The sequence below is a fragment of the Melanostigma gelatinosum genome, assembly GCF_949748355.1.
Source record: "Melanostigma gelatinosum genome assembly, chromosome: 19".
In the NCBI taxonomy this organism is placed as follows: domain Eukaryota; kingdom Metazoa; phylum Chordata; class Actinopteri; order Perciformes; family Zoarcidae; genus Melanostigma; species Melanostigma gelatinosum.
In genome coordinates this window covers 19,825,268-19,837,132 of record NC_136652.1, presented here as the reverse complement: position 1 = coordinate 19,837,132, position 11,865 = coordinate 19,825,268, and the positions used below count along the sequence as shown (strand labels likewise).

The window sequence follows — 11,865 nt, the reverse complement described above, 5'->3', positions numbered from 1 at the left end:
TAAGCGAAGGTTCTTTTGAGAAAGTCCGCTGTATAACATGTTAATTCATCTGCTGTCCGCCTCATACAACTTGTACAATTATTAGATATTTACAATTACATGTAAACTCTACAGCGCTAAAAGGTGAGCCAATGCGTAATTACACAGTAAATTTGTCGGAGTAAATTTTACTCAAATTGAATAAAATTTTACTCAATAAAATACAACATTTGGTCCCAGTCTATATAGAGTAAAATCTACTCTTGCCTCAGAGTTAATGATTCAGAGTATTTTTTACTCTATTCAGTGTTTGTATTTAACTCTAGATGATGATAATTTACTCTATGTAGCATAAAATGAAAACAACTCTACTGCCATTTTACTCAACTTAGAACTATTCCACTCCACATAGAACTACATTCCACTCCACATAGAACTACATTCCACTCCATATAGAACTACATTCCACTCCACATAGAACTACATTCCACTCCATATAGAACTACATTCCACTCCATATAGAACTATATTCCACTCCATATAGAACTACATTCCACTCCATATAGAACTATATTCCACTCCATATAGAACTATATTCCACTCCATATAGAACTAAATTACACTCCATAGAGAACTAAATTATGATTAAAACCTGAGAGAACTTACTCTGGAAGGTTATCATTAAACCCAACAAGTTAAATAAATCAGATATCAGTATTTACCAAAGCACAATTTATTATTTTGTATTACAAATGTGCAATGTATCCATACATATTTTACAGAATACATTTTGGACCTTTGGAACACTTTGGCCTTTTCACTATGACATCATAGGAAACAGTATGGCACAATAAACAAACTTGCATCATCACACCTGTATGACATTTGTACATCAAATGCTTTATAACAGAAAATCTCTTTCACATCAACTACATGAGGTCCGTCTTTTGTGCACACAACTTTATATGCATTAAAATGCTCATCAAGACACACTGTTTGCAGGGCAAATGTAACAAACAATAACCTCTCATCTTTCAGAACTACATGGTGGATTTTGTGAAAAACTGGCATCTCACAATGAACCTTCAGACAAACGACTAAACCCGTCCGATACATATTTCCATGGTGTTTGGCCCATCTAATATTTAAAACCTTGGTGTCAATTGGTACCTGAATAGTCTCAGCTATCTCATAGCCCCAGTCTAGCACATTTAAAGCTACCATATTACCTGGACCAATTATCACTTCATTGGGATCAAATGTCTGCCACCTGTATGCTATTTGATTTTGGTGTTTCTTGGCCAAAGTTTTAGTGATATTTTTGAAGCTTTTTAATTGTTTCTTAAAGAAATGATGCTTTGCTTCATAGCGCATGCACCAACTATGCAAAAGTGGTCCAATTTTAAGAATACACATAGGGTAATGCACCATAAAATGATGTTTTGGTAGCAGCCTTTTGTTTGGAAACAAATGCTTGAACAACCTGTGGTGTTCCACGATTAAGTGTTTCAAAAAAATAGTAATACCCTTTGATAACTTTGGTGAAAATACAATGTTTACAATTTGAAGCAAAAGCAGTAGCAAATACCAGTGTTGATCATTTGGACAAACCAAGTCTCCAAAGATAAGTGGTAGATTGCGAAGTAAACACCAGGATTGGATTGCATTCAACCCCAAGTCATTTGAGTCCTCCCTTAACTTAACTGTAGGAGGTTTGTTGTTTTGCTCCATATAGCCATAGTTAAAACTCCTAATTCTACAGTCTATTTCTTTTAATGTTGTGTACTTATCTTTCAAGTGCAGTAATAGAAGTTTCATTTCATATTGTGCCACTCCCTCCAAGATATCGTGCATAATATCGACAGAGAAGTTTTCACATGTATTGAAATATTGCAAGGAATTTAGAATGCAAGAACGTTTAACGCCCATCACATAGGGAAGAGTGGGATTTGTCTCCATCATTTGGCAATGTTCCGCATGAAGTGCGCGAGTTCGCAAAACTATCTTGGGTGAATCTTCATTAAACTCAGTCTGAAAGTCTTCTTTCTCAGCAAGACAGAAGCGGCAACAATATCTGGCACTGAATGATTCAACAAAACCAAACAAACTGTGAAGACCAAGGTTGTCACCTGTAACTTGGACAATAGTTCCATACACTGGCTGATCATACAAGGGGACCCGAATTCCATCCTTCTCAAGTATTTTAATATCCTGCATAAGTGGATCAAGTATTTTAGAAAAGCCATATGTTTTAACATCTTGGGCATGAAATAAAGCGACCAAATGAATATTAAGCAGATTTGAGTTGTACTTGGGAGAAAAATTCCGCAAGGTGAAATAGAGTGCACCTAATTTATGTATTCCCCGTTTTGAGCCTAAAGGATTTGCAGTTTCAAAATCATCATAAAAAAGCTGAATCAGAATGGCATGCTTCTGTTTTGAAAATAGATCATGACTCTTGAAAAGATCTCCATCGCACAAGTCATGAAGATTTTCTCCTGAACTTGAAGTCTGCATCATCTCTTTTATGTTAGGATGTTGATAAATAAATTGTAAAGTTTTCAAAATAGGGATGTAAACTAATTTATCAGTGACAACAACCTGATCATAAGTTCCAGTGGTGCGATTGCGTAGGGTATCAAATCTTGTACCAAGAACATATTCAACTAAGTCTACCCTTCCCCACTTCTCTGTAAAATACTGCCTTCTTTTACTCTCAGAATTTAATACACCATAGGGATTTTCCATTTTTTCGAAACACTGATCAATTTTGCTCTCAATGTCGCTTTTGATAGGCTCCTGTAAAGATAGACACTTCTTCACAGATTCTTTTGCTTGATTATGGATATCGTCAACAATCTCTTCCATCGAAATTACCAAAGAGTTAACAGTTGTTTCACTTACGCCTGCCACTTTAAGTTCGGCTACTGTTGCAGCGCAGCTGTCTACAAGACTCCTTTTGAGAAGGACTGAGTCAGAAGGTGAACTTCTTGCTGGCAAGTCATCAAAATTACTTGCTGCTAAATCTTCAGATGTAGATGGGCCTTCACCAGGATCAGAACAAGGTTCATGTGCTTTATTTAGATGCTTTCGAAACCCAGAAAAAGTGCCATAAACTAGTGAACAACCAGCCTGACCACATTTAAGACGAAGGGTCTTTCCTGAACAAAGTCCGTGGATCAACTTCAAGTGTTTTGTCAGGGAATTGGTGTTTGCCTGGGGGATTTTGCAAATAAAACAAAACATCTTCGTATCAACTCAATGCAGCATCCGAGCCCTCAACTCTGCAACCCTTGGATTCACCTTAGTGGTATCAACATCGATTTCAAAGATCGTGGTTTGCAAGAAGTTGTACACATTTACCAGATCCTGGTTGTACGAAGTACCAAAGACAAAATGAGCTTTGAAAAGCTCATCAAAACAGGCAAGTGTGTCTGGTGACTTACAAGGTATTGCATGCTTGTCAATCACAATGAAGTATTTGTGAATCAGACTCTTCTGGGTCCCCACAGCTAGCAGGTATGGTTGAAGGCTTTCCACGATGCCGTCCAGATGCCCCTGGATGCTCATCCCAGTCTGTGACAGAAAAAATAATGAATTAGTCAGCTATAAAATTAGTCAGTTTAAGGAAATGTCTTAATTGACCATAATCTTAAAAAGAGGATTGAAAGGTTTAGAAAAGGGGACAGAACAGTGACGATTTTCCAGTTTAATTGAACTGTAACCTCACCTTAATGAATTTCACAAGACGGTCACTGGCTTGTCTGGCTGAGAGTTTTCCTGGTCTCTTGCGGCCATGTGGTGATGGTGGTAGAAGGTGGACAAGAACCAAAATGGATGACATGTCACTGTCCCATCCTGGAAGTAAAAATTCATAAACAAGCATTTACTACAAGCGAACAGTCAATCCATTTTTCATTCAAAAACTATTCTCTCTTCCATAACTATGATCCTTAACTTTTAGCATACCATTTTCCACGTCTGTTGTGCATTCAGCATTTTGAACCAGGTCTTGAAGATCGGCTGTCTGTGTGAGGCCACGGCTTTGTTCGAGGACTTTCTGTTTGTAGATAGTAGGCCATCTCTCCAGGAACTTTGTAGTAGCAGCATCCCCAAACATCAGACCAAAGTCTTGGTCAATCTGCAGACAAGATAGAATTGGTCAAAACAGAACAGTAAACATTATGGTGTAGCACCATGGTCATGACAGATCTTACAACCCTACCCAGGCTATTGTAGAACAGAAATAATATTGTCATGACAGTGGCAGTAGAACGTTCACATACCAGTCCTGCCATGTCCAGGAATCTTGGAAACGCTGTGAATAGTTCAGAGGACTTCACTGGGTCATGAACCATGTCTTGGCGATAGGTAAAGGTCTGCTTCATCTTCTCCTTCACAGTTGCTTCATCAGCTGTATGCTTCATAAGCGCAATGGCCTCGCAGCACAGGCTTTCTGTGGTTAGCCCGTTTTCCACTCTGAATGAGTCTCTTTCTGCTTTTGGACCACCTGTAATAGTGGTGGCACTTTTATCAATTACTGGGTTAGTATATGATATTATGTCCTAAGATATAAGAAATAAGGCTTGGAAAACTCTGCAAGGATGGCCATGCAGGCACTTACGTCTCCAGAAGAAAAATAGGATATATATATATATATATATATATATATATATATATATATATATATATATATATATATATATATACATTATATGATTATTCCCTCATCATGCATTATGAATTAGACTTCACACATACCAGTTAGTGTTTGTGACTGACTGCAGGTCTTCTTTTTTCCCTCCGATGCTTCCTTCTGAACAAATTTCAGTCTCCATGCCAGATACCCACTCCCATCTTCTGCATTGTAATAATGCTCCTAAAGTAAAAAGGGTTATTCAGTTTGATTGAACAAGTTGAAATAGTTTAATCTTTCCCCAAAAACTATCATATTTCCTAGTATTGTGATGAGGCCTTTCTTTCTAATGACAGTTATTTTGAAAAACAGAGGTTATTGTATTACACGGTTAGTGTTGTGTCTTGTTAATGGGCTAACCCTTGCGGTGCGAAAGTAAACTGAGCTTTAACACCGCCAGAGTTCAACTTACGGGGAAGGCAGAGATGGTGGCCATTAGGGCTGTCACCTTTTCCAAAAATAACACTCGAACAAATATGAAATGACACGCAATACGTTAGAGCGCCCTCTGTTGGGTGACAAAGTAAACTACGTTAAACAGTCAGCTGTGGATATAGACTGTACATTTTTTATTCAAATGAGTCATTAGAGTTTGAATGTTAATTACATTCAAACAAATGTTCAAAAAGTGACAGCCCTTGTTGCCATGCAGTAATGTTTACAGATCTTTATTTGAAATAAAAACACTACCCATCTGTAAAACAGCAGTTGAAATATTTACATTCCAAGCAAGTGAAAAGTAAATAAGTTAGACGTTTTAATGTACTTACATAGCCTAACTTGCTCCTAGGATCGGCCAGGTATGGGTACAAGGTAGTGATGCCCCTTGCGTAGTCCTCTTTAACGCGCCTTGAAGGACTTGTCCTACACACAAACACACAGACTTTACTATATGTGCTCCAATCAAAAGTATTGATGTGTAAATTCCACCTGCTAAAAGAGGGGTGTTGTACTGTGTCAATTCAAGACACACATGTGTATTAGGAGTGCAGGTATGTAATAATAACAACATGACAACATACCCATGTTCACTTGTCATATGTGCGACCAATATCTTGACCATATCACGTCTTCTGGCATCCGTTAGGCTTTTTGTTCGGGCATACTCATTCATGATCCTCTCTCCTCCAGGTTTGTTCTTCAGGATGTCTTCAATCATCTAAGTGGGAAGAACAAAAATGAACACAATGAAACGTTTAAAACAATAATGACATCAAGTATTATCAAACAGAATGGCCACAATTTTACAACTTCAGTTATTCAGCCATTTACCATTCAACCTTGGCATTTTTTTTAAACCTTCAGAAAGGATGCAAGGGAAACTGCAGAGCTTACCTGAGCTAGATGACTTCCCTCATCTCTTTGTCTTGTAGCAGGACTATGCTGCAATATAGTGGTGTCGTCCGAGTCCCTCTCATTGTCTCCACTGAAGCTTGCAAAGGAGGAGCATGAAGGGGAGCTCAAAGAATCTAGAAATCATATTAACATTGAACTAATGTGATTAACAATGTGACTATAAGACAATATAAGTGCACACATCCATTATTAGAGGAATGCAAATATTTCACATTGTATCATGCCCACAACAGTTCCAGAAATTGTGGAAAGGGTGAGCAGAGATGATTTCAAAATATCTAAATAAGATTTTAAAAAACCCCAACTCAGATATATTAAATTGTCTTGCATATTCAAAACATGTTAGATTGACCAAGCCGTACAGATAAATATGAAGTTATAAGCTAATAAGTAACTAACCCTCAAGATTTGGGTCTTGGGGTAGACAAATCTCCAGCACACCAATGTCTTGTTTCTTTAGTAGAAACTCAAACACCTCCTCATCAACTTCGGTCTTTGATTCATCATAGACTTTTAAGTCCAAGGTTGGAAGGTCAAATTTCTTGGCAACTGTGAAGACAAAATACCAAGGGACAAGCTTAGTGATGAATCGGTTGTGTATTTGCAGAAAAACATAACAGACAGCAATCAGAAGGCCATCTTCACTTGAACATTGTAATCCCAAAACTGACAGTGTTCCATGCAGACCTTTGCTATTCCAGGGAAAAGACTTTCAGGTATGCAAAACATAGAGTGACATCCCAAGTGTATTGTTCCACAGGTTAGTGTGTGCAATATTTTTCACTCACCACAATCCAAAAATGATTTGAAGGTTAGTTGCCCCTCATAACAAATGTACTTCTGACGATCTCTGTACTTCACTCTTACAGCTTGCATCCTTCATGACAAAAACAATTAAATTAGTTTCATTATCAGAAACAGCTGACTGCCAACATTAGTAATACCACAGTAAGCCAACATTAGAAAGACATGATGCATGGACTAATAGTAGGTCTCCACAAGGGTAAACTATTTCATTATAAAAACGAGGGACATTTTAAGCACGTCTTTATTACGCTGTACTAAAGGGACCTGTTCATTCGCTTGAATCGCCAATTCGCGTCACTCCAGTCTCATAGTGGCTGTGCATAGACTTTGTATGTAATCTACTGCGTTTGGCGTGAACACATCATCAGAAATGTAACCAGTTGTCTCATCTTGAACAATGTCTACTTCACCTGGTTGTCTCCGACTTGGCCGTCTCTAGCATGCCACAGTGCAACAGATCAATCAGCTTATGCTGCGGAATTCTACCCGCACTTCGCGAGTGGCCCGTGCCAATGTCAAGCCCAGCTAGTTTTAGCAGTCAACAGAGTGAAGTGCATTTTTTCAAAGTATAACACACATGTTGCATCGACCAGGGTGCTGATGAACTGCAGCGAAACACAGTCCATCAACACAGCTCTTTTCAGAGTCAAATACACGTGTTGGCGGCAACAAACGCAGCTAGAAACAGTCCAACAGTCATTAACAGCTCTTTTCAGAGTCAAATACACGTGTTAGCGCAAACAAACGCAGCCGGAAACAGTTGCTTAAAACAGTCGTTAACAGCTCTTTTCAGAGTCAAATACACGTGTTAGCGCAAACAAACGCAGCCGGAAACAGTTGCTTAAAACAGTCGTTAACAGCTCTTTTCAGAGTAAAATACACGTGTTAGCGCCCACAAACGCAGCTAGAAACAGTCCGTTTAAAACGGTTTTTAACAGCTCTTTTCAGAGTAAAATACACAGGTTAGCGCCAACAAATGCAGCTTAAAACGGTCGTTAACAGCTCCTTTCTGAGTAAAATACACGTGTTGACGCCAACAAACTGCAAATTCTACATAGCCATTTTCACAGTAAAATGTACCTGTTGCACCAACTAACTGCAGCAAAAGACAGCCCCTCTACACAGAATAAAACACACATGCACCTGCTCAGTGAAGTCCGCTGGCTACTGATGATAGCTAATACTACTTTATTGAGACTTTAATCCAGGTGTGTCGACGTTAATATGTCCATAAACCACCAAATATTTTGCGAATTGATGTTAATGCGTTAGAAGCTAACGTTTGACTGTGACTAAGTTATGTGAAAACGTTAGAAGCTACCGTTAGCATCTGCTAACGCGAACAATCAGAAGCTACGGCTCATATCTGACAATGCAAATAGTGAAGTAACGTTAGGTTAGCTGCAATGTTGCTACACAATGTACCTTACACACATGAAGTTAACCAAAACGAATGACCTTACCTGACATGTTATTTCAAATGCCGTCTTCTGTTCCTCACTTCAGCCCTTCCGTTCCATAAAACGTCAGCTCATTCCAGTGTAGCGAGAGGTGTCATGGCGGCAGAAACGAAACTTAAGGAACCGTTGTGGGCGTGGTCACGCTGTTTTACTCCAATAGATTTTATTCTGAATATTTACTCACACTCTACTGGCTACTGGAAGTAATTACACTCCAAAATGATTAAATATGACTCCTTCAGTGGAAAATAATTGTAACTCCGGAAAAATTACTCTCCCGTTTTTCCTGTGTACGCACAGCTCCCTGACTATTCCAAGGCATAATTCAACGTGACAGTGGTGGAAAGTAATTAAGTGCATTCACTCAAGTAGGTACTACACTTCATTTGAGGTAGTTGTACTTTACTTGAGTATTTCCAGTGCAACTTCCACTACAATTCACTACAACTATGGTACCTTTTTTATTTTTTATTTTTTTAAACACCATACTACATTTATTTCACAGTTTTAGTTATTGGTAATAAAGATTTTACATTCGTATGCGTATATCAAAAATTATGCAACTTCTCAGCATTATAAAATGAGCGGCTCCTCGACAAACATAAACCATAAAAAGATTCTTACACATCAATGCATAAGACTCCAATAACAACACATATAATAACCCTCACAGAAGCATTTGTACTGCTTTATGAGTACTTGAGTATTTTTTTATCATGTTATATTTTCAACACAATACTTTCCCAGCGTGTTATGATGTACTTAAAAAAGGATTTTAATCTATCACTGCAAATTGAATAATGTAAAAATATTCAGCTCGCAAACTGTGCATTTTCCAAACCAAGGCCAAAAACAAATCCCATATTTTGATTCAATCTAAAAAAAACAAAACATTAAAGGCATCTCTTTAACAGTGCATGATTAAAACTTCCCACCGTAAGGAAAACAACAAACAAATAAAACAAATAAAAATAATTTCCTGCTTTGATTTCATGGCTGAAATGTGTCATATTTCAGTGTGATGCTGCTCTGAAGGCAGCGACTCAGAAGGCCTGCCCTTCCTGTGTCTACTGTAGAGGGCATCATCTACCCTCTGTGAGCCGGCTCTCATCCCCCCCCCCCCCCCCACCCCACCCTCGGCCCTGATTACCAATCAGTCTCCCAGCGCGTCTTTTTTGAGTGCCACATCACACAGCAGCATGTGTATTTGCCACTCTGTGTTCCTTTTCCGTTGCTCCCACACAGACTTTTATTGCAGAGAGTCTTAAAGACAAAGGCCTTTGATACTCCGGGGCCTGTTTCAAAATAAAAGGGACTAAAGGAGGCACAGCTGTCAGGTTATTTGGGTCCTGTCAGGGCTTTTGCAGCTTGTTTTTATGCTGTAAAGTTGGACACAGTCTTATACATTTTATAATAAGGTTTCTGTGTTGAGAGAATAAAAAGCCTAAAGCCTGAGGACTGTAAGTAACTTGAAATAACTTGACTTCTTGTGTTTCATAAGTATGTATGTACGTGCGTGCACATGCATACATGTCTGTTAGCGTGTGTGTGTGTGTGAGGATGTGGGAGGGATATATATATAAAGTCTGAAAGCATTGACATGCATCTGGCACCTCGTCATGTGGACGGGGAAGGGGAGAGAAAAAAAGAAAGAGTGATTGAGTTACACTTCCCCTCCGTGTGCCCCAAACACCAGAAATATGGTTCACATTGTCCAACATTCTGAACGATCAACTAACTATTCATGGATGGATAAATGTGAATAGTGGTAATTAAATCTGTTATAGTGATAAACATGGCCTTGCAGAAACCGTGGAGCCGGTTTGTTCCAACAGAGTTAAGTTTCAGCTCCGATAATATCTTTTTTTCACCGCTGAATACATTTGGCGTAATGTGGAAAACATCCTTAATGTTGTAGTGGAATTTAATTTAGGAAATGTCGGGGATGAAATAAAAACAACCTCTGAGTCAATTTCATGCCATCAATTTAATCAGCCTAATTATTTATAACGCATATGTGTTTTATGTTATTTTGACTGAAATTTGAACTGGAATTCAATCTTTTTCTGTACTTTCTCTTTTCCCGAACAGACTCCATAGATGTCGCAAGACAATTTTTCACTCGTTTTCAGGCCAACTAATCAGTCTTAAATTTGGATTTTCTGCACCCTGTTATTGTCCCTTCAGAGACAGCAGCAGGAAGAGCCTCTTGATTTTCCCAGGTCCCCAAACGCCCCCCCCCCCCCCCCTCCTCCCAGTGTAGTCGTGACTAAAACACTGACAAGCTCGGCTCATCAAAGAGTGTTTGTCCCATCTGACTCCGCTTTGCCTCTCCGCTGCACGTCCAGCATCTGTCTTCCAGCTCCTACAGGATACGGCCCGCATTCACACAGCAAGGCCTGCTGTCTGTCTCCGTGTCATTCAGAGGTAGGGAGACCTCTGAGTTTCCAAATCGGTCGTTTGAAGTCCCGGAGATGTGAGGGAGACACCAGAGAAGGCGTTAATGTGCCAGAATACGCTGTTCAATCAAGAAAAGAGCACTTCCTCGCTTCACTGTCCTGGATTTAACCCAGCCGCAAATCAACTTTCTGATTAGACGCCAATGCTGTAACGTTTACGCAAGTATTGTACTGGTGTGTTTGAGCTATCCCGCTCAGCATTAACAAACTTAATATCATGTAGTAATGAATCAAGCATAAAGCCGTTCACTCGATGCGGCTGCTTGCTCGCCTGGTGCACAGCTGGATCGTCTCTCTCGGCTCTGGTATTATTCATCTACTGTGTTACACTGGCTCAGAGTCATTGCACAGTAGGAGAAGTCACTTACAGTGACGAACCACAGTGTACCACATTGAGCAGGATGTGCGTTTTATGATTCATGGTAATATTGTATTTCTGCCGCTCAGTTTCAATTATTTGTTTTCAATAAAAATCAAACACGGCTGACGCTCGCTGGCTGATTTTTTCCTGTCGAGATATCAAGCGTGTAAGGAAAGTTTCTGTTCTCGTGCCCACTTGGAATGCCGGAGAGACTGAACCGCTAATATGTAGGCACACATGCAACATCTCCACATCTCTGACATACGCAGAGACACGAACAAACACACTAAGAGGCCCATCGGAGCTCACGAGTGACACCTCATTTGGAGAGGAGGACAAACAAGAGCTAAAACAGTGCATCAATAGTCTGGTGCAACAGTTTAAGCGGGACACACCCGACTCGATGGGTTCATGCGCGCACTTTTAAATTTGACGATAATAATATATTTGACTATATAATAAAAACACAAGAGAGCAACACTCTTCCTGCGTCCTTCTTCTTACTCTCATCATTCAGGAGGAAAAGTACAGCCACTTAAGACTCAGGATAAAGGCTCCATTTCACAGTGCTGCATTTTTCAAGACACTTAATTATAGCTTTCTAGAGGAGGGCAGTGACGAGGCCCCGGCTTTTTCAGCTCTAACGGGATGTTTCCATGTTTGGCGGGCCACCAGAGCAACCTGCCTGCCAGCTAACCAATCAGCGAGCCCACCAGGCTCGGCAGCAGAGCAGCCAAAGAGCCAGTC

At 39.6% G+C, this 11,865-nt stretch overlaps 1 protein-coding gene across 1 annotated transcript; it reads right to left on the bottom strand.

Annotated features, from left to right (window-relative positions):
* Window positions 1–218: 218 nt before the first annotated feature.
* Window positions 219–8,572, bottom strand: LOC306792961 (uncharacterized protein). Its single transcript, XM_079290354.1, has 11 exons — window positions 8,302–8,572; window positions 6,820–6,908; window positions 6,431–6,580; window positions 6,011–6,144; window positions 5,698–5,834; window positions 5,446–5,539; window positions 4,741–4,858; window positions 4,266–4,489; window positions 3,949–4,120; window positions 3,710–3,837; window positions 219–3,555 (listed from the first exon to the last, which is right to left on the bottom strand). Exons 2-11 carry the CDS (start codon window positions 6,905–6,907, stop codon window positions 3,238–3,240), a joined length of 1,563 nt encoding a protein of 520 aa, XP_079146480.1. The 5' UTR covers window position 6,908; window positions 8,302–8,572; the 3' UTR covers window positions 219–3,237.
* Between the last annotated feature and the right edge of the window lie 3,293 nt (window positions 8,573–11,865).